Below are 22,407 nucleotides of genomic sequence, written 5' to 3'. Positions count from 1 at the left end.
CTCTCTAGTGGTGATCCCCGTCCGTGCACAAATACACCTCAAACGCAGGCCCCAAAGGCGTTCGGCACACGTCAGGTGTCGCCTAATAATACCACCAGCGCTACGCCTTTAAGAGCAAGATGAGGAGGAAACCCAATAGGTCCACATTTGGAGTGCAAGTCTTCGTGAATTAGCCGAACAGAAAGACTGTGTTCGGCTCCCCGTCCACTGTAACCCCCTTGTTTTTGTGGACTCTCACAAAATCCGGATTAAATTACGCGCTGCTCCTTTAAGAAGCTCCAACGGGATTAAAGTTTCGCGCAACGACCCAACTCGGTGTCCGGTAGTTTTTACGCGCACTTCGTACCCTCGGGAGACACTTGTCACTCACAACTGTGTCGGTGCCGCCTCAATCCAGAACGCAGTGAGTCATGGCCGAGACTGGGAACAGTGGGAAGGGGGTCACCGCCGGGAAATTGGCCATCACGGTACAAAAGAGGCTGAGCAGGGCGCAGGAGAAGGTAGGACCAAAACATTTCACCTCTTGCCCTAATACAAACGGATTCCTCACAAGAAAGTTTTTTTAGACCACATTTTATTTTCAACTACTGGATTCTACTTAAATGAAATCAATATACACGTAGGCTGTTTGAAATACGTGTTTATGACCTCCGTTTGGGGTGTTATTTCTTGGGCCCCGTGTGGAGAAAAAAAAAAGAAATACATTTAAACGCTGCAGGGTCGCTGTTCTTCAGTAGAGGGCGAAAGTGAACCCAAAATAACCGCCAGGTTTTCTAAATGTACAGGGATTAAAACCGAGAAGAAAACAAATAAAATGTGATGTTTGTTGTGAAATTACAGTCAAAATTTAGAATTTCAAAAAGTTTAGTTTGTCAATACAGTATTGCTGTTTATCGGTCTGAAAGTAGACTATAATAAAATATATACAGTGTGTAATTCACATAAATATTCACACAAATATATCTCTGTAATTCACATAGTCTTATAATATACAAACTTTTTTTACGGTCAACACAGAAGAAGACTTAAAATAAGAAATCAAAGGAGGTGAATGATAACTAAATTCAATGTAGTTATCATTTACCTCCTTTGATTTACCTCATTAGCTAGCTATAGCTCCGTGTAGCAATTTACGGAGCCATAACTAGCTAGCTAGCCACTGATTACTTGATTTATCCACAAAAGATATTTTCAAAAAGGTGCTGGATCCTCATTGTGACGGAAGTTCTTCCATCCCATTTAATCTCTGAGTGTTAATTTTTAATGCCTGTTGATCTTTCACTTCTAACCAACCTGCATGCACATGTCAGAAAAGGAAATTGATGAACTTTCCTAGGTAGGCGAGCATTTGTTAGTCTTCTTTTCCTTTCGGCTTTTCCCTTCAGGGGTTGCCACAGCGAATCAGTGTTCTCCATCTTAAGAGGTTAGATTTGCATGTTTTATTTGGCCAACCTTTGTTAGTAATGCATTTACTGAATATACAAATAAATGACACATTTGTAGTTTCATCAACAAGACAAAAACATATTGTTAAGTGGGTGATTAGAATTCAACGATATGATAGAAACTAGCTTTTTGGAAGTGGGGAGTATTGAGGAAGGTCAAAGTTTCATTCTCATTATGGGGGCCGGCGATCTGGTTGGGATTTTTGGGTGTGGGCTGCAGCTGTCTGTTCAATGGCGTTGCTTTGCAGCCACATGTGTTGTCATTGGTCATGGCTCTGCCTGCTTATTTGTGAGTGAAGCAGCCAAAGAAAAGCAAGAGGTCTTTGAGGTGTTACTTTGGAGCCTCTCTGGGATGAGTTACATGAATCGAACACCCTGCCTGCTTGGTTTGCACACCTGTCCCTCTTGCCTCGTAGGACTCCCAGTATGCTTCAGTGCTTAAGGGGGTTGAGGAGGAGGTGCATGTCTATGAATAGCTTCCCAAGCCCTGCTTCCCCATTTCGCTCATAGCCACAAATTGTCTGTATGTATTTTTGGCTTCTGAAATTGCACACCGGCACATTGCTGTCATGTGTGAAGCATTGAACCTTCTCATACAGGGGTTCTGATGGAATAGTTTTTATTTGAGAGTGGGGCAGCATCCTGCGACGTTGTTGCATGTTCTCCATTTTCCTTTTTTTTAGTCAACGCCGGTAGAAAGCTATCCATACATAACTATCTAGCCGGCTTCCACCCATACAAAAACAATATTCATGGTAGCTTCACTGAACAATCTAAATTGTATGTGCAGTATGGATGAATGAATTTTTGGCCATACACGTATGCACTCACAAAATGCTTATGGTATTGGAATTTCAAGATGAACCTAATGTCCTCTGTAACTTTGGCTTCATATGACCACTGAAGCACATTGAGTTGCGCTGTGTAAGAAATGTTTCCTAAATTTGCAGAAAGACATACAGAAGTATTACACACCCAGTTTTTGTGTATCGGTATCTGTATAGCAACCGGTTGATGGTGCTCAGTGGCCACTTCCTGCTTCAATTATTGTATCATTGATCACTTATTAGGTCTATCTTTTGTCTCACAGTGTCAAGATGTGAAAAGCATGATGAAGCCAATGGTTGAAAGAGCAATTCTACTTGGTCCAGTCATCATCATCAACAATCGCTTGCTTTGAATGTTGCTTTTCTTTGCTTGGGAATGTGCATTCAAAAGGTGAAATTAAGTTCATCTGTCAAGATTATTGAATTTTGGGGGAATTTTCTCCAAATCACAAACTTTTTACAGCCACAGATCTGCCCTTTGACTGACTGGAAACCAGTTGAGGGCCACCTATAGGTTCCAGCTTGCCCATGACCCAAGTGATGAGAAACACTATCAATAATGGATAGATGTTGCCTTGTGTGCTCCGTGTAGCACAGAGGTGAAACCTCCTGGTGGCGATAGAGGACAAAATATGAGTATGCAGGCTGAAGGGAAGTCCCTGTTCTGTGTCTGGTCATTTGACTACATTAGTGAGTAGATGACATTTACATCAACCACATCTGGGTGTATCTTAAGGTCATAGGTGATTAAAAAGGCCTCCGGGGGCAGATTAAAGTTATGTGCTTAGGGTTAGTGGTTAGACGTTGTTCTGTGCAGGGTTGGGGTGAGGAGAGTAGGGTCATAGGTTGGTGTTCGGAGTTAGAGTTATGGGTTTGAGGTTTGGATTAGGAGTTTGCGATTTGGGTTATACTGTAGTTGTTAAAATTTGGGGTGAGGGTTTGGGGGGTTAAGGTAAGGGGTTAGGGTTAGGTTTAGTTTAGTAGTAGTAGTTTAGTGGTTAGGGTTGAGGATAATAGGGTCAGGGGATTTATGTTAAGGGTTTAGGGTTACGATTATATGGCTAGATTTTAGACTGAGGTTTGGGGTTAGAATTGAAATTAGGGTTTACAGGTTAGTAGGTTGTGATTTTGGGTTGTGATTCTGTGGTGTGAGGGAGTTGGGGTCATGGTTTACTTAATGCATTTAGGGTCAGGGTAGCGGTTGGGATTTAGGTTAGGTTCTGGTGAGGGTTCAGGGCTTGGGTTTAGCGTTCGGGTTGAGGGTTACGGTCAGGTTTCTTCCCACGTTTCAAAAACAATAAACAAATTATGATTGTAATTGATGAAACCTTCTTTGTGAGGACACTGCAAGAAAATATTTTTCAGTGTCCATTGCTGGTCTGGACATAGTGAAACAATGTCATTGTGCTTTACAGGTTTTGCAGAAACTTGGCAAAGCTGACGAGACTAGAGATGTCGTCTTTGAGGAGATGGTTGCCAACTTCAACAAGCAGATGGTTATTACCCACGTTTTCAATCATAACATCATGCATGCAATTTTCATGTGTATGATTGGAAATTATTTCACTTTGCTTTTACTCATTGACCTTTTTCACCTCAGGGAGAAGGCACCAAGCTGCAGAAGGATCTGAAAACATACATGACCGCTGTAAAGTGTAAGTCAAAATAAACACTCTTGAAATGTGGTTCATGGACAATCTTGTAAAAATCAGATTCATAGAAGTAAAAATGATCATGTAGCATATTACTTCAATAAAAATCATAAAGGTGCTGTAGCTGATGTTTGCTTTTACATATTGAAGTTTCAAAAGTAATTTTGTGATATGATTTAAGTGCTTTTTTCATTTTTTTTTAAGTACAGGTTTTTCATTACATACAGTATTTACTTTTGAAAAAGGAAATGTATTTAATTTAGTGCTGTCGAGTCAATAAATAAATGCCAATGCTAAAATTCAAGTTAGCTAGCATTGGCTAGCCAGGCCATAATGTTGACCACAAACAAAGCCCATGATAGCTAAAATAACTTAACATTTTGACTTCACTCGTTTAATGCCTGAATGTGTTTCTCCAGGTAGTTACCAATGTTTCTGTCATGTCAGTGTTGCATACGAATAGCAGTCATATAAATATGGCCACAGGTGTGTTACATTATCCAAGTGACCTCAACATTGTTGTCATGTTGGCAATCATCTGCTGCCGGACATGATCTGTGAGCAGCCGAGTCAACAGCAGATGCTTCCATCTTGTCAACCATTGTCAGTACTCTCCCCTGGGTTTATCTCACTTTGTACATCCAGCAGTATTATTCTTCTGCTCTATGCTCCACAGTTCTAGTGATTTCATCAACAATCATATAAACTGACAGTCTGCCACTTGATCTTTTTTGACATGTTCCAGCTTTGCACGATGCATCACGGAGGCTGCAAGACTGCCTTGCTGAAATGTATGAGCCTGAGTGGTTCGGCAAAGAGGAGATGGATGCCATGGTGGAGGTGAGATCCTGACCTTTGACCTTGGTTCCTTATCCTAAATTGAACTTTTCCACCTTTTTTTCTTTTGAGCACCTCCTCACATTTTTTTTCACTCTGTTGTCACTTTCTTTGCTTTAACTGCATGCGTGTGTCCTTCCTGCTGAAGGAGATGATAGAAAAGGAGATGGACAATAACTTGGAGGTAACACACACCAGTGGTTGTAACCAGAATTCAAGTCCAACCACTGGGAAAGAAAGACAGATAGTTTGTTGACGTTTAAATGAGAAAAAGCAAATATCTATTGCATTGCACTCGATGCACTCACTTTTACATTGCATATGGTGTGTGTGCGTGTGTGTGTGCGTGCGTGTGTGTGTGTGTGTTTGTGTTTTTTTTTGTTGTAGGACACAGACACTCTGTGGTTGGACTTCCATCAGAACATAACAGACAGCTCAATGCTCTCCTTGGATTCGTACCTGGCTAAGTTTCCTGATGTCAAGGTGTTTGATTGTCTACATGTGACAATGTTACTTTGGTTTTCCTTGGACCACATTTTTTCACGTGTCTCACCAGTATTTTTAGGCATTCAGTACAACGATAATCTCTGGATACATATTCTTTGTTCTGGGTTAAAAATGATTACATTTACTACAATTGACTGTTAACGTGTCGATCTCCACGTACATTGGTACAGTCTGTATTCAGAATCAGAAAACCTTTAATAGTCCCACAATGGGGAAATTTGTACTGACCTCAGGTAGCATATCTCTCAGGATAAACCGGGGTTAACTATACACATCATCAATGAGATATGTGTTATTGAGTAAGTGAGGAGTGAGTCCACCATATTGAGAACCTGTTCACTCTCCTGCACCGCCCCTACAGGCTCGCATTGCAAAGCGGGACCGTAAGATGGTTGACTTTGACAGTGCCAGACATCACTTTGCCTCCTTACAGAAGGGCAAGAAAAAGGATGAGGCCAAGATCGCCAAGGTAACTGTGTCAGCTTGTCATGCTTGTAATACTTCGTCAAAGCATGTTTGTTTGACGTCCTGCAAATGGCCTGTCTCTCACCCCAAAACAGATGTGATTACCTTCAGCTTATTCAGTGTGACAGGAGATGGGTGAATTGAAGCATGACTGGAAAAGTGATATCAATAATGAATAGAAATTCCTTTCATGAAGCATGAAGAACGATCTGACTTTTTTGTCCTTGGGGGATGAACCAAACGAGATGAAGTGTTGCTAAAAGTTCCTCTCACTTACCCTGCCCCACTCCCTTGAGTTTTTCATCCAATAACAAGTCAGTATATTCATATTTACAGTCTCATACAGCATCGTAAATTCAATAATTCCTATCCTAAAATAGAATTTCAGAGTACCATTTCACTGTAAAATTCATCCTAGGGCCATTTCCTGTTGTAGTCCTCGGTTAAGGACCACTCCCTTTTTGTCTTGTTAGACATTTACATCTACTGAACAAAAACCCACTAACAGGTTGCTGTTGTTTAAACCCATTTACTTTTGTTGCCTTCTGTCTTGTTCCTAAATCACTTACTCGTTGTCACCAATTCCTGTTACCCCCAAACGGTCTTGCTCCCTCTGTCTGCATGGTGTGTGTGGCCAGTCTGCGGCTCTGTTGGAGATGGCGGCGCCAAGCTGGGCTCAGGGTTTGCTCTCAGCCCACCAGGTGGCTCAGACTAACCTCTCCTACAACCAGGTGATGACTGACCCTGAATTCAAACCCATCAAGGTCAATTTTCCTGGATGTCTCATGTACTTCAGGGTCAAAAAAGCCCAAATGTTTTCTACTATTGTTTACAAAGGTTTTAAGATTCACATTAATGTTTAAGGCTTTGATAGGTTTGTCCACACTGGCAACTGGCAAGTTTTCATTGTCTGATTTGGTGTTCAAGTGCCTGATGTCGCCCCATTTTGATAGGACATTTTTTTCATGTTTTGTCCGTTATTACATGCACGGGTACTTTATATATTTAGATGCATAGACGTTTACTGTATATGCATCAGTGGAATATAGTAAATTGATGTTGTGGATTTTGTGTGTGTGTGTGTGTGTGTGTGTGTGTGTGTGTGTGTGTGTGTGTGTGTGTGTGTGTGTGTGTGTGTGTGTGTGTGTGTGTGTGCGTGCGTGCGTGCGTGCGTGCGTGCGTGCGTGTGTGTGTGTGTGAACATTCAGGCCGAGGAAGAGCTGGGCCGCTCTCAAAAGATTTTTGAAGAATTGAACGTGGAATTACAAGACCAGCTTCCAGTGCTGTGGGACAGGTGAAACAGTAATAATAATACTGATAATATTTTATTCATAAGCGCCTTTCAAAACTCTCAAGGATACTTTACAGGATAAGTTTCAGCAGTGCAAAATCACTGCAAGTGTCCAAGCTGCTAGCCTTCTTAGGCTAGCAGCTTGGAAGCTAACAAAAGCTAAGTAAAATCAACTGAGTAAATTTGGAAAAACCTAGGTCAAAGTACGACTGTACGTATTTCTAACCCATCAATTTGGTGTGTGTGTGTGTGTGTGTGTGTGTGTGTGTGTGTGTGTGTGTGTGTGTGTGTGTGTGTGTGTGTGTGTGTGTGTGTGTGTGTGTGTGTGTGTGTGTGTGTGTGTGTGTGTGTGTGTGTATACCCTTTTTTTAGTCGTGTTGGCATTTATGTTAACACATTCCAGAGTCTGGCGGGTCATCAAGAGAAGTTCCACAAAGAGATGAGCAAGGTCAGTCACTTTGAACTTTTCAGACTTCAATGTCTAATGAGTTGATATGAACTTGTTCATTCTTCGTTATGATCCTTCTTCCTCAGCTGAGTCAAAACCTGAATGACATCATGACCAAACTTGAAGAGCAGAAGCAGCTCAAGTAAGTCCGTCTCATTTTAGAGGCGATCATGCTAACAGGATAACCCAGAGAATAACGTCCCTCACCCCCTACTGTAGAAAAGACGGTGTCGCAGCCAAGGCAGGTGACGACGCAAAGAGGTAACCTGCTGCATGGCTGCTGCATGTTATTACGGCAACACCTGAGTCCATTTTAGTCCTTGCGTTTGGGATTTTGACCCAGAGGGATTTCAGTTGAAGTTAGATGTAAAACTAAACATAAAACGTTTAAAAGAACGGCATAACGTTGCCTTATATGAAAGTCTGCTTGCTTAACGCCAACAGCGAATAGCAAAATGCTATAGATGAGCTAAAGAATGCCACTGATGGGGATGTTACAACCCTCTGAGCAATGAATGTTTAAACCCGAAACGATGCAACATGTGCACAGGCAATTGCTAATACCCACTAGCATGCATTCTTTATCCTCTGCGAAGAACAACTAATATTACTGCAGTTTATCTTTTCAGGCATAGCATGTGTGATGTCATTTTGCAGGTTGTACCTTTTATGTCACTTTTCTCCTCCCGTCTTTGTCTTGCAGTGACGAAACCAACCACAGCCATGCAGCCAGCTCTCCACCCACGGTAAACAACAAAGTCCTGCATTCGTACTTCACATTTTATCCATCCCATCTTCGTAATCAGACACGTGTCCTGCATTGATTAACGAGTGACCACATTTCAGTGTTTGTTCCAAAATTTGAGATCCAGGTGTGAGTATTGTCGTACACTCAGACTCCGCAGCTTTTGAATGAATGTACAGCAAGCGATGATTTGATAAAGACTCCGAGTAGTTGTTCTCGCTTGATAAACTTTAATGGCAGTCGACTTAAAGTAATTCGTACCGTAAACAATCAGGAATCTATAAAAATGGGGGGGGGGGGGAATTAAGTCGTGTGCAAGGCTTAATAATCCGACAGCCAGTTGTTGGCATGGCATGGCTTTTGAAGGAAAATGGGTAACGAGGATGATGAGTTTCAGGTGGGAGTCATGAGGGAACCCCCACTTGACAAACTGAGAAAAAAAACACTAACAAAGCAAAAAGGACCATGATGACGTTTTTTTGCGCTTCTGCATGTACATGCGTTTGGAAGAGGCCAAGCCCGCTGCCCAGCCGACCTCTCCAGCCTCATGAACCGCTTGATGACAACACATCTGATCTTAACACAGAGTCCACAACTTCAACAAAGGTTTACTGATAGTTGGACGGATGTTTAGCATCCTACCCTAACCACCCCCCGTGTGTCACTGTGTTTGTATGTGTGAGGACTCCGCATGGGTCATGCTGCTGAATTGGGATGTTTGACACAAGCCCGATGTTAAAGCCTTGTGACAAACACACAAACATTATTTGGGATTCCTGTTGCAGCTTTTCAGCCTCACTATTAGAATCTCATTTCGCGCCAATAAGCTACTATACTTGTTTTTACTGCTGCATGAAGGTGCCATCTTGGGACTCACGGGTAAGAAAGGTCTTTCTTCCTTTGGAATTTTAAAGTCACGTAAGCTTTTGACTCAAAGTTGCTTTCTCCTCTTCTGCATATCGACACCCGTGGCTATACTGCCCACTCACCCACTAAACATACCCCGCCAACATTCTTCCACGACCTTTGACCCCATTACATGGCCAGGCTGTTGTCCAGGATGAGGAGCAGCCCCAGGAGCCAGTTGAGGGTGGATGGTATAATGATGAAGGAAGCTCCCAGAGTGACACGCAAACCAATTGTGGGGCTAACCGAGCAGATTTGTACAATGAGCCCACTTGGTCTTATGATGTGGGTCAAGGGGGCTGGGATCATGATGAACAAGTGCAGGTAGGGACTCGTGAAACAGGCATTACCTTTCACTCGACTCTTAAACTCAGCTTGGAATTGAAGGATCAAAAGCCATATACGGTGTTGACCCACATCGTCACTGTTCACCATTCATAAATTCATCTTTTCATTGTTTTTGCGTTGTGGCCGAATAAAAGACCAATGTTAAAAGGAGTTAAGGAGCTTAATTTAGACAAAAGTTTTTTTCTGACAGCATTTTGTTGCCAAACAAGTATGTTGAAATGATTTGAGGAGTTTCATGAACAAAAGCATTATTTTGACGACTTCTTTTGGCATCTTGGTTCCGAGCAACTGTGTCAAAGTGAGCTGAGGAGCTCAATTTAAACAAACGTTCATCATATTTTTGGGGAAAAATCTGATCAAATGAAACTTCTCCTCTACAATGTGAATGAAAAAAGGGGGCTTTCTTTTGCACAAAAATAAACAAGATTTATAAAAATTCCAGACGATCTGTTCCCCCGTTCCGCCCAAAATATCTAAATATGTTAACTTGAACTGACAAACCACAAATATGCATTTTGAGGTGGGAGACAAATTTTTGTAGATCTTTTTGCTCTTACTACTACCACATATTTTTATCTGTTTCTTTTCTTGACTTTTTTTGTTTCGATTTTCTTTTTTAGTGTATGAGAGCAAAACTTGCGCTTGGTGACTCTTAAATAATGCAATTATTTTTCTTTTCTTCCAGGTTTCTGAAACCAACAGCTCAGATTACAAACTCCCTCCTGGGTTCCTCTACAAGGTGTAATATCGGAGCAATGGTGGGACATGTGACTTTTTGTACTGACTTAAATGTCCTGCTTCAGGTCAAAGCCATCCATGAATATGCTGCCACCGATGGAGACGAACTGGAGCTGAATGTTGGAGACATTGTGCTCGTTTTGGCGTTCGATAACCCCGACGAGCAAGTCAGTGATGTCTTTCCACAATCACTTGACATGATGCGTGTGTGACTCTTCTAATATTTGTTAAAATGTGTTTTTGTAGGATGACGGCTGGCTCATGGGCGTGCAAGAATCTCTCTGGATACGAAACAAAGATATGGCATCCAAAGGGGTCTTCCCTGAGAATTTCACGCAGAAACTTTGAAGGTGATGTCCCCTTCATCGAGGTACTTCCAGATTTATTTGGAACAAAAAATGAAATATTCATTTGCTAGTCCGAAAAACGATGTCCTTTAGAAACTGAGGAAAAAAGATTAATATTAACTGAGTGTGTCTGATATTTAGATCTTGCAACATAGATCTATCTTTTTAAAGTTCTACTTCATGTTTCATGATTATACGTGTTGAATTCACCCATACATATTGTTTAGCAATAAACGGAACAGGAAGTTATGGAGTGTGCCAGTGGCAAACTTTAAACCTTGCTTTTAAAATAAACAAATAAGCTCGCACTGAGCTGACAATGAAGAGACTTGTGTCCAACCAGAGCCCTGAGGGAGACCAGCGTGCTCATAATTGAGAACATTCAATGATGCAAAAAAAAGAAAATCTCACCTCAACTTTTGATATTCTATCTTTTGTTTGAAGATTGTGTTTGTCATTTCAGTATGCCTGCTTTCATGCGTTATCTTTTATTTTCGAAGGACTTTAGCATGTTTTGGCAATGTTCAGCCAGGTGCAAACCCTCCATATTATGCAGTATAACTATCATTAAAGATTGATGAAGCCCATCGTGCCGTGTGTTTATTACAAAAGGGTCTAGCCTTCTGGGTGGACGATCGACAAACGTGAAGGAGTCACACCTGGGTCAGGGAATATGCTGATTTGGGAGTGACTTAAAGGACAACCGACACCATTGTTTGTTTCCTAACTGACATCAGAAAAACGTTTTATAGCATCTAAAATACCCAAAACACGCAGGCTGATATTTTTAGTCAAATGCAAAACACCAATAAAAATGACTTAAAGTGTGCTCAAACTGCAACAAATTGAGCTGCAACAAATTGGGGGTTTTCAGAAAGTCCCGCCCCCAGTTTGTGAAGTCACGCCAAGACGTCTTGCCTTGCTCGAGAATCAAAGCAATGGCTTCAGATTAGGAGAAGATGCTTTCTTGTTACTCATCTAGTTATGAATATGATACAAATAGATCTGAAGAGGAAAGCATAAATGTTTGCAATCGATTAAAAAAGTCCTTTTGTATCAATTCGAGCCGTCAGGACTCCAATGTAGCGTCCCAGAAAATGCACAAGATAGCGCCCAAGCTCCATTGGAAATGGGCTGATTTGTCTGTTGGAGATTTGTGTCAACTGTGTCAATAGTAGTCTCGGTGCAGCACACAAGGATTCACCATCGCGTTATTTATCTGTTTTCCTTCTAATTGATGAAAACGTTTCTTCAGCCGTCATTTGTACTTCTTTGAAGATGTCGGACGTTTCGCTTCTTATCCAAGAAGCTTCGTCAGCAAACTAAAGTCTCACTGGTAGTTTCGGCCCTATATATATTTCTACTGTCCAGACGTGGCGGTGCTGGACTCTGCTATGATTGGTCCCTGCTATCAGGTTGGGGGGAGCAGAGAACTAATCCCAGCGGTTCCACTGATTACTTCTATTGTCCTGACTGACGACTGGCCTGATTGCCCAATTTGCCCTGGAATCACCTCATCAGCATAACTAAGCCTATGTTGCAACTAAAAAGGGACCCTTCCAATAGATACAAGAAAGAAATGATAGAAAAAGTTAGAAAAAGGAAAATTTATTGACAAACAGATGTATTTTAGATTATACCCGGGAGAGGCCACGCCATGTATCTATGGCCTGCCAAAAATACATAAAGAAGGGTTCCCCCTCAGACCCATTGTTTGTCGCATTGACTCCTCTACATACAATGTAGCCAAATATTTAAAAACTATCTTAGCTCCGTTGGTTGGTAACGCAGAATATCACGTAGAGAACACCACAGGGTTTGTAGAGAGTATCAAAGACCTCAAATTGGAGCCTGAGGAAACATTGGCATCTTACATGTGACTTCTCTCTTTACATCTGTCCCAACCCTAGCAGCAGTCTCAGTGGTGAGGACAAGACTGCTGGCGGATGTTTCTCTGCATGAGAGAACCAAATTTAAACCGGATCACATCTGCCAATTATTGGAAATTTGCCTTAATACTACGTATTTTCAATTTAGGGAAAATGTTTATAAACAAATTCATGGTTGTGCTATGGGCTCACCAGTGTCACCCATAGTGGCTAATCTGTACAAGGAAGAGATGGAGAAACAGGCCCTCACATCCTTCCCGGGGACAAAACCTAGGCATTGGTGTAGATATGTGGACGACACTTTCGTCATTATTAAAAAACAAGAAATTCAATCCTTCATCGATCACCACAACTCGGTAGATATCAACATTAAATTTACTTGCTAAGACATTAAAGAGAACCAACTAGCCTTTTTGGATTGCAAAGTAATTATAAAAGAGGACAGAGTGCTAAAAACAGAAGTCTTTAGGAAGGCCACGCATACTGACCAATACTTACTTTTTGATTCTAACCACCCTCTACAACACAAACTAGGAGTTATCAGAACCCTCCAGCATAGAGCTAAACTAATACCAACAAGCGTCGAAGGTAGAGAAAAGGAGTCAAAACATATCAGGAGAGCACTCACAAACTGTGGTTACCCTCAGTGGTCTTTTAACAAATGTCAAAAGGAAAGAATAGGGAATGAAACCAACAATTCTGAAGATCCTAAAAGGAGAGGAGTAGCAGTACCTTACATTGCAGGAGTTTCTGAAAAACTAGTCATTTGGCAACACAAAATTCCTACTTATTTCAAACCGATAAACACTTTCATGCAAAAATTAGTGCATCCAAAAGATAGGCTGCCAAATGAAAAACAAAGTAATGTAGTTTATTCAATACATTGTAATAATGAAAATTGTAAAGAACAGTACATTGGGGAGACTAAACAAATCCTCAAAAAAAGACTTTATCAACATCGCAGGGATAATACTAGTGGGCCTCAATCGGCAGTACATTTGCACCTAAAAGCTAGCAACCACGAATTTGATGACAATGAGGTTAAAATCTTAGCGAAAGAAAATAGATGGTTTGAAAGGGGAGTAAAAGAAGCTATTTTTCATAAATCAGCAAAATCCTTCCCTTCTCCGCCATGGTGGGTTGAGGTTCAATTTGGATCGTTCGTACAATAGACTGCTTAGGCAACATAGGCTTAGTTATGCTGATGAGGTGATTCAAGGGCAAATTGGGCAATCAGGCCAGCCGTCAATCAGGACAATAGAAGTAATCAGTGGAACCGCAGGAATGAGTCCTCTGCCCCCCCCCCCCCTAACCTGAGAGCAGGGACAAATCATAGCAGAGTCCGGTACCGCCACATCTGGACAGTAGGGATATATATAGGGCCGAAACTACCAGTTAGACTTTAGTTTGCTGATGAAGCTTCTTGGATAAGAAGCGAAACGTCCGACACCTGCAAAGAAGTACAGATGATGGCTGAAGAAACCTTTTCATTGATGGACCACTCCTCTACGTCTGAAAGCTTACCCAGACGTTTTCTTTCTAATTTCACCATCAACACGGATCAACACGAAGTTTTCAGACCAAACAAAGTACCGCAAAATGCATTGTGTGTCGCTTTCTCGGTCAGGGGCGTTCCCTCCGTGACGTGACGTCAGGAATCGCCACCAACTCAAAAACAAGACTTCCTGAATATTCAGCGCGAGTCTTAGAACGTAAGATAAAGCTATATGCCGTGGAATCTTTGTAAAACACGCTCAGTCTACGTCATTTGAAGTGATTTTACAAATTATGGACACAACTTGTCCGGAGGTGTCGGTTGTCCTTTAAAGAAACAAAACTCCAAAATGAAATTCATATTTCCAGGATACAAACGAGTCCTAATGTTGTGACTCAGTTCTTCAGTTTCTGTTTTTTCATCCAAACTATCATTACAATTGTTTTGGGGTAGAGTTGGTTAGTGTTTACACCGCCCCTGGAGGATTGGGAACTTCGCATTGAATGGTTCCCACCACCTTGTGAAGGATGGACAATGGAGAGTATTTCAGTTAGGGTGAAATTAGACGGCCATGTTGACGGATTGGTGCATCGAATTGTCCTCCAAAAGGAGGTCTTCAGTGTAAGTCAACAAAAAGTAACCAGGGAAGCTGAATGGTGACTGTTACCCGGCTGGCTAACCTTGGAAGGCTGAAGTCAAGTAAACATGAAATGGTCACAAAACCAAACATCTTCAGCAGTCTTGAAGGTCCAGAGAGCATGTAGAATAGACATTCTCATCAGGTACATCTGAACGCGGTGACGTTCAAACCTACTTTTCTTTGTTGTTGATCGAAAGAGTTAAAAGCAACTATGTATGTTCTTGATTGATTGAGACGTTGTTTCAAGAAGACAAAAAGAAGTGTGGCAGTCAGCGTGAAAAAAAACTACCCAGAGGAAAACATTGGATGGTCTTTATTTTGACTGGTTCACCACATCCTGAGCTTGAAATTAACTAAATATAGTCGTACAAGTCCTACGGGACATTGCAATGTCAAGTAACTAAAAGGGCTGTAGATTGGGCTTTGTCCGCAATGTGTCCATAATTTAATGAAGAAAAGGAAACACCTAACCACCACATGTATTGACAATAACAGTTCACAACATGAGCAAAGCTGATTGACACATTGTTGAGCCGATGCTCGCTAGCTCTAAACAACAATATGGAAGTGGGAACATTTGTTTTTCTTCTTCTCGGTATGATCACGATGGAAACGAATCCAAGATGGTAACTAGTTTATTTACATAGACATTGTTAGATGTTGTGCAATCTTATGAAAACGGGCATCGTATACAATTGAGAGTAAATATTTATTCTTACAAGTCTGTACTTTTTTACTTATGCTTCAGTTGAATCACACCTTTCATGATGCCTCGTGTCTTTCAATCTTTTCTTACTCAATTAAGTATCTGAACTTGTACACACTAAACGCAAAGTGTGAAGAATTCGCTAGGGAAGTGTATGTACGATGTGAAACACAAGGAGATGCAGAAGTTGCGTGTCGCATTTCACAGCACGGCCACTCGTTGCTGGTTACTAACAACAACCATTGTCAGAGGTCAGACTTGTGTGAGCCTTTTGGCGCACCTCCTCCAATAGCGTTTGCTTCCGTAGCTCGTTCGGTTGCCACAACATACCAGGTTGTTACCGGGCAACGGGGCACTTATAAAACAGCGTCCCGCTTTTGGATGAAACAACATCCCCAAGCTCTCGTCTCAGGTGAACAAGAGACCACATCAGCACATCATGGTGAGAAGTGAACACCAACATTCCAATCGATTCACACATAAATCAAACTGAAGTTGTGTTACTCTGAAAAGATTTACGACAGTTTATAATTTAGTTTTTGTTCTTGACCTCTGAACATCTCTCTGCAGCGTGAATGTATCTCCGTCCACGTTGGCCAGGCTGGGGCTCAGATTGGCAATGCATGCTGGGAGCTGTATTGCTTGGAGCACGGCATCCAGCCGGACGGGCAGATGCCCAGCGACAAAACCATTGGAGGAGGAGATGACTCCTTCAACACCTTCTTCAGCGAGACCGGAGCTGGCAAACACGTTCCCAGAGCGGTCTTTGTGGACTTGGAGCCCACAGTCATCGGTGAGATGAGACAAGACTGGTGCAAGTTGTTCCACAAGAGAACAACCCCACCAGTCATTTATAGTATGCAAAATACGCAAATGTCAATGTTTTCCCTCTACTGTAGATGAAGTACGCACAGGAACCTATCGTCAACTCTTCCATCCTGAGCAGCTGATCACTGGAAAGGAGGATGCAGCCAACAACTACGCGCGAGGTCACTACACGATTGGCAAGGAGATCATTGACCTGGTTCTGGACAGAGTTCGAAAACTGGTGAGCTTTTCTGGATAATCTAATCAGAGTTACATTTTTGGACTCATGACTCTTTTGTTTCTGGTAGGCCGACCAATGCACTGGACTCCAAGGTTTTCTTATTTTCCACTCATTTGGAGGAGGAACTGGCTCTGGCTTCACTTCTCTGCTGATGGAACGTCTCTCAGTGGACTATGGCAAGAAGTCCAAACTGGAGTTTGCCATCTATCCGGCACCTCAGGTGTCAACGGCTGTTGTGGAGCCATACAACTCCATTCTTACCACACACACCACCCTGGAGCACTCCGATTGTGCTTTCATGGTGGACAATGAGGCCATCTACGATATTTGCCGTAGGAACCTGGACATTGAGCGTCCCACCTACACCAATCTCAACAGGCTGATTGGTCAGATTGTCTCCTCCATCACCGCCTCGCTTCGCTTTGACGGTGCTCTGAATGTGGACTTGACAGAGTTTCAGACCAACCTTGTGCCTTACCCGCGCATCCACTTCCCCCTGGCGACCTATGCGCCCGTCATCTCGGCAGAGAAGGCATACCACGAGCAACTCTCTGTCGCAGAGATCACCAACGCCTGTTTTGAGCCAGCCAATCAGATGGTAAAATGTGACCCTCGCCACGGCAAGTACATGGCATGCTGTCTGCTTTACCGTGGTGATGTGGTGCCAAAAGATGTCAACTCTGCCATCGCCACCATCAAAACCAAGCGTACCATCCAGTTTGTGGATTGGTGTCCCACCGGCTTCAAAGTGGGTATCAACTACCAGCCTCCAACTGTAGTTCCTGGGGGAGACCTGGCCAAGGTGCAGAGAGCCGTGTGCATGTTAAGCAACACCACTGCTATTGCAGAGGCTTGGGCCCGACTGGACCACAAGTTTGACCTGATGTACGCCAAGAGGGCATTTGTGCACTGGTACGTTGGTGAGGGGATGGAGGAGGGTGAGTTCTCAGAAGCCAGAGAGGATATGGCTGCCCTGGAGAAGGACTACGAGGAAGTGGGCACAGACACCATCGGGGATGAAGAGGAGGAAGAAGGTGAAGAGTACTAACTGTAAATGCAACACTATTTATGATTTATAATTCACTGTCTAACATTCTCAGGCTTTTGTTCTTTCGCATGTAAAGTGATTCTTTGGTTTTAAATTTGTTTCACTGAATGGCATACAGTAATAGCTGTTCACCTGATGTAAAATGCAAAACCATATCATGTTTGTCCTTCTCCCCTCCACTTGTAAGATTGCATAACAAGAAGCTTAAAGCACATCTCAGGTGAACCAACAAGTCTGTTGCTTGGTGACCGGCAATTAAGACCTCACAAGAACTTTGTTGAATGAATTGGTTCATTGTTTTGACGATTGTATTTTGATTCCACAACACAATTTTATATTTGCCAATAAATTCTTTCAAACTACAAAGTGTTCTCAAACTCATTTTTGTCATGGAAAACATTATAGTTTTGGCTTTCTACAGAGGCCAGTAAAACCTGTTCAAATATGACATTTATCTTAAAAGGAGGATTATCTACACAACATGCTTGCAATATCTCAACATTTTCCAAAGTGAAGAGCATTTACAATTTTGGTATTTTAACAACAAACCTAAACCCATAAATTGCTTTTAAAAGCCACATGAAATTTACGTGAAGCGATCATCTCTGTCTATGGTCACATTTCCAAAGACGGTAACGACCTGATTTTTTAAATTTTGCATTCAAGGAACATTTTTTTGGGTCAATGTCTTTTTTTCTTCTTTTTTAAGCTATGTGGGGGAAGAGGTAATCATTTTAAGGGCTGTCTTCTGAAATGTGTCATTGCACAGACACAAACACACACCTATAAATATATCTATCGATATTCACATCTCGCCTGCAAAGGTCTCTCGCTCTCTCTCTCTCTTTATAGAATGAATGACTCGCTGTGTCTTTGTGTTGTCATATTATTTGTTACTTTTTTAAAACTTTGTTACTTCCGGGTTGAGTGAAGCTGGCGTGTGTGGCTGCCACTGCTCACCCGCAGAAAAAATATAACGTGACTGTAAAGTGTCCTTGAGAGTTTTGAAAGGCGCTTATAAAATAAATGTATTATTATTATTATTATTATTATTATTATTATTATTATTATTATTATTATTATAAGTAGTAGTAGTAGTAGTAGTAGTAGTAGTAGTAGTATAAAATTTCACATCAATGGCATTTCACTAAATGTAGTGGATTGTTTTACCTACCTTGGCTCCACTTTGTCCACCAATTACTCCCTTGACATTGAAATACACAATCGTATAAATAAAGCCTCATCATCGTTTAGACGTTTACGCAGCAGAGTGTTTATGAACCGTAACCTGAGAATTGGAACCAAGATTGCCGTATACAGCGCAGTATGTCTGTCCACTCTCCTCTATGGGGCAGAAACATGGACCACAAACCGCCGGCACTTAACTACCCTTGAGGCCTTCCACATCCGGAGCCTGCAGAAGATCCTTGGCCTGTCCTGGGAAGATAGAGTTCCCCACTCAGACATCTTTCAGCGCACGAAATCCATCTGCATGCAAGCAGCAGTTGCAAAAAAACACCTTCGGTGGATTGGACACACCATCCGCATACCCGATCACCGCCTGCCCCGCCAAGTCCTCTATGTGTGACGGGTGTCACAACAGTGACTGTCTTCATCTCCACGATGCTGCCGTATTAATGAAGACGAGACGCGTGGATGTGTCTTTTCATTTCTTTTATTTCTGCAACACAGTATGGCAGAAGGGATGGGTGAAGTCGCATGGGTTTCGTCTTGTGATTAACCTGAATCTCCTCGAGATTGTTCCGAAATGCAAAACATTGTAGATAACAAAACAGAATTAACAACGTGTGATCGTATAGTGGTTATTTACAGAAAAAGAGAATACAACACAAGTTCACTGTTATTTACAAGATGTCCCTGAACGCATCATGGGCGGAGACTCGGCAGAACACGCGGTGCGCTTGTAATGGCTGGCGCACAGTTCAACCAGCCACGGACACTCACGGGCAAATGAAACACGACACAAGAAACTAAATATTGTTCAATAAAAACGAAATGAAACAATTATTACCTGCAACACAGTATGGCAGAAGGGATGGGTGAAGTCGCATGGGTTTCGTCTTGTGATTAACTGCGATAGAAAAGCGCATATGCTCCAAAGTTGCACTCGACAAAACGTGAAGTAAATAATGACACAAAAAGTAATCTGGACTCGAAATGAATAAGGGAACTAATTAGATAACACTAGACAGTACAAAAGGGGAAACAAAATAAGATATTGTCATGAAAATGTGCGTTAATCAAGACCAACAGAAAATTGCGACTCACCCTGAATCTCCTCGAGATTGTTCTGGAAACTATGGGCGGGACATAGTGCCACACTGTGCGCCGTTGCGTCACTTCCTCCATAATTTAATAATCTAAGCGCACAACTCCGTTACATACACCCCCCTTAAATTATGCAGAAGTGAGGCAACATACACACGGAAGACAACAGAAAGACCAACAGGCACAATAGACAAGGTTATCGGGCAAGGATGTACAAAAATGCTGTCTAATTATGTCACTCATCTGACCAACTACGTCAGGTGACTGGAGTAAGGGATCTGTCGCCGGTGTGTCAGGGTCTGTGTGCTCGTCGGAGATGCACTGTACTGGGTCTGGGAAGGAACTCTGTCCCCACTAACATAAGTGGCCTCAGCTCGCACCTGCCCATTCCCCTCTGTACAAACTACATCACCCTGCATAGCACTACATAACTGTGACAGACTGGAGAAAGGTATCTGTTGCTGGTGTATCAGTGGTCTGTGCGCTCGTCGTAGATGCACTGCACTGGGTCTGGGAAAGAACTCTGTCCCCACTAACATAAGTGGCCTCAGCTTGAACCTGCCCATTCCCCTCTGTACAACCTACACCACTCTGGATTGCACTACACAACTGTTACACGGTTGGGAAGCCTCTACCTCTACCAACACACTCATTCAAAGGTGTGCTACTTGTTACATGTAAGGAGCTCATTCTTAGCCTTAACACACAAAAACACGTACATGAAAAAAAAAAACCACACTAATTGCAAAACAGCAGGTCAGACAATTAACACTCTACATGTATTTCCAAAACGGGGGTCGACACACCGTCCACCGAGTGATGGGACTGCACAGCGTCTTCATTGTGCAGCATCGCGGTCCCGGTCCGAAGTGGAGAGTCACTTGTGATCCGGGTCACGGCACCAATGTCACGGGTGTCACAACAGTGACTGTCTTCATCTTCACGATGCTGCCGTATTAATGAAGACGAGACGCGTGGATGTGTCTTTTCATTTCTTTTATTTCTGCAACACAGTATGGCAGAAGGGATGGGTGAAGTCGCATGGGTTTCGTCTTGTGATTAACCTGAATCTCCTCGAGATTGTTCCGAAATGCAAAACATTGTAGATAACAAAACAGAATTAACAACGTGTGATCGTATAGTGGTTATTTACAGAAAAAGAGAATACAACACAAGTTCACTGTTATTTACAAGATGTCCCTGAACGCATCATGGGCGGAGACTCGGCAGAACACGCGGTGCGCTTGTAATGGCTGGGGCACAGTTCAACCAGCCACGGACACTCACGGGCAAATGAAACACGACACAAGAAACTAAATATTGTTCAATAAAAACGAAATGAAACAATTATTACCTGCAACACAGTATGGCAGAAGGGATGGGTGAAGTCGCATGGGTTTCGTCTTGTGATTAACTGCGATAGAAAAGCGCATATGCTCCAAAGTTCCACTCGACAAAACGTGAAGTAAATAATGACACAAAAAGTAATCTGGACTCGAAATGAATAAGGGAACTAATTAGATAACACTAGACAGTACAAAAGGGGAAACAAAATAAGATATTGTCATGAAAATGCGCGTTAATCAAGACCAACAGAAAATTGCGACTCACCCTGAATCTCCTCGAGATTGTTCTGGAAACTATGGGCGGGACATAGTGCCACACTGTGCGCCGTTGCGTCACTTCCTCCATAATTTAATAATCTAAGCGCACAACTCCGTTACATATGGACAGCTGAAAGATGTGAAGCGCTCTGCAAGGGGGCAAAAGCGACGCCTCAAGGACTACACCAGGGACCTCCTCAAACGAGCCAACATCAACATCACGGAGCTCGAAGCTTTGGCCTCAGACCGACAAACCTGGCAGACCATTAGTGCCAGGATAGTCTCTAAAATACATCAAATCCACATAGACAGACAATTAGAGAGACGCATTCAACGGCACCAGCGGGCGGCTGGTACCCCCCTGCCATCCGGCCTCCCATGTTCCATCTGCGGACGTGTCTGCGGCTCAAGGATTGGGCTCTATGCCCATGAAAAGTGGCACCAGCGACATCGTCTCTACCCCCCCCCCCCCCTCCGCCCCAACATCCTCTCCCTGGGAGCAAGCGTCATCATCACCTATGATGGACAGCTAGAAGAAGTATAAAATGATGGCGTATCTAGAACTGGACCCTTTTCCTTGAGTATGATACATGATCGGTGTGACGCTCTTGATTTTTAACTTCAATTGCATCAAGGGGAAAAAATATGTATTATAGTTTTCATATAATTTAATAAATTATATACAGATAGACCATCGAAACACAGCATAATTTTAACTTGGAGAATGAACCACGACAGTGGGTCTGCCAAAGTTCAGTGGTACAGAGCCCCTGTCCTGACAGTTTTAGATGTTTAACCTCCTACAACACATCTGATTTAAAAGATCTTATCACCACCAAGCTTTACAGCTACTGCACTACACCGCCATTCTGTTAAAACGACACAATTAGTTGCTCCATATGAATTAAAACAATGACAATACTGTACACATTAACATCAGTGTTGGTGCGCCTCAGGAAAACTGTTACATTTTCTGACATGATAAACCCTTCCGAAAATCATTTCTTATGAAATCAAATTAACCCCCTTGCGTTATGAAAATGAACATTATTTGTGTCTGGCTCAATTTGAAGTTTGCAGCAGCGACAGCGATCGTTAAAAATGGTGAGCTGTACTGGACTTTTAATGGTCA

General features: G+C 42.4%; 2 protein-coding genes and 1 long non-coding RNA gene across 10 annotated transcripts; 2 read left to right on the top strand and 1 right to left on the bottom strand.

The window, feature by feature from the left end:
* The first annotated feature begins 62 nt into the window (after nucleotides 1-62).
* Nucleotides 63-11,143, top strand: bin1b (bridging integrator 1b). Of its 7 annotated transcripts, XM_088999092.1 has the most exons (19): nucleotides 65-500; nucleotides 3,688-3,768; nucleotides 3,873-3,927; nucleotides 4,670-4,764; nucleotides 4,910-4,945; nucleotides 5,149-5,244; nucleotides 5,630-5,737; nucleotides 6,372-6,464; nucleotides 6,942-7,027; nucleotides 7,397-7,472; nucleotides 7,559-7,614; nucleotides 7,692-7,733; nucleotides 8,176-8,218; nucleotides 8,728-8,823; nucleotides 9,076-9,096; nucleotides 9,265-9,447; nucleotides 10,157-10,210; nucleotides 10,275-10,376; nucleotides 10,456-11,143. In XM_088999092.1, the coding sequence occupies exons 1-19, from the start codon at nucleotides 411-413 to the stop codon at nucleotides 10,555-10,557; spliced, it is 1,515 nt and encodes a 504-aa protein (XP_088855218.1). In that variant the 5' UTR covers nucleotides 65-410; the 3' UTR covers nucleotides 10,558-11,143. The 7 variants fall into 7 exon arrangements, with proteins under 7 accessions (XP_088855237.1, XP_088855218.1, XP_088855228.1 ...); XM_088999111.1 differs by lacking the exon at nucleotides 7,692-7,733 and having other exon boundaries at nucleotides 63-500; XM_088999102.1 differs by lacking the exon at nucleotides 4,910-4,945 and having other exon boundaries at nucleotides 66-500.
* A 2,712-nt stretch (nucleotides 11,144-13,855) lies between these two features.
* Nucleotides 13,856-17,499, top strand: LOC148903280 (tubulin alpha-1A chain-like). The gene is made up of 4 exons (XM_088999073.1): nucleotides 13,856-15,728; nucleotides 15,857-16,079; nucleotides 16,186-16,334; nucleotides 16,402-17,499. Exons 1-4 carry the CDS (start codon nucleotides 15,726-15,728, stop codon nucleotides 17,380-17,382), a joined length of 1,356 nt encoding a protein of 451 aa, XP_088855199.1. The 5' UTR covers nucleotides 13,856-15,725; the 3' UTR covers nucleotides 17,383-17,499.
* Nucleotides 17,500-17,749: 250 nt separating this feature from the next.
* On the bottom strand, nucleotides 17,750-22,371 carry LOC148903279 (uncharacterized). Of its 2 annotated transcripts, XR_016115353.1 has the most exons (3): nucleotides 21,087-21,735; nucleotides 18,902-20,735; nucleotides 17,750-18,819 (listed from the first exon to the last, which is right to left on the bottom strand). It is a non-coding gene; the product is annotated as an uncharacterized LOC148903279 (long non-coding RNA). The 2 variants fall into 2 exon arrangements; XR_016115352.1 differs by having other exon boundaries at nucleotides 18,902-22,371.
* Between the last annotated feature and the right edge of the window lie 36 nt (nucleotides 22,372-22,407).

Source organism: Hippocampus bargibanti, linkage group LG01 (genome assembly GCF_051943395.1).
Source record: "Hippocampus bargibanti isolate YZ-2025 linkage group LG01, ASM5194339v1, whole genome shotgun sequence".
NCBI classification, from domain to species: Eukaryota; Metazoa; Chordata; class Actinopteri; order Syngnathiformes; family Syngnathidae; genus Hippocampus; species Hippocampus bargibanti.
This window is presented reverse-complemented; position numbering and strand designations above follow the sequence as displayed.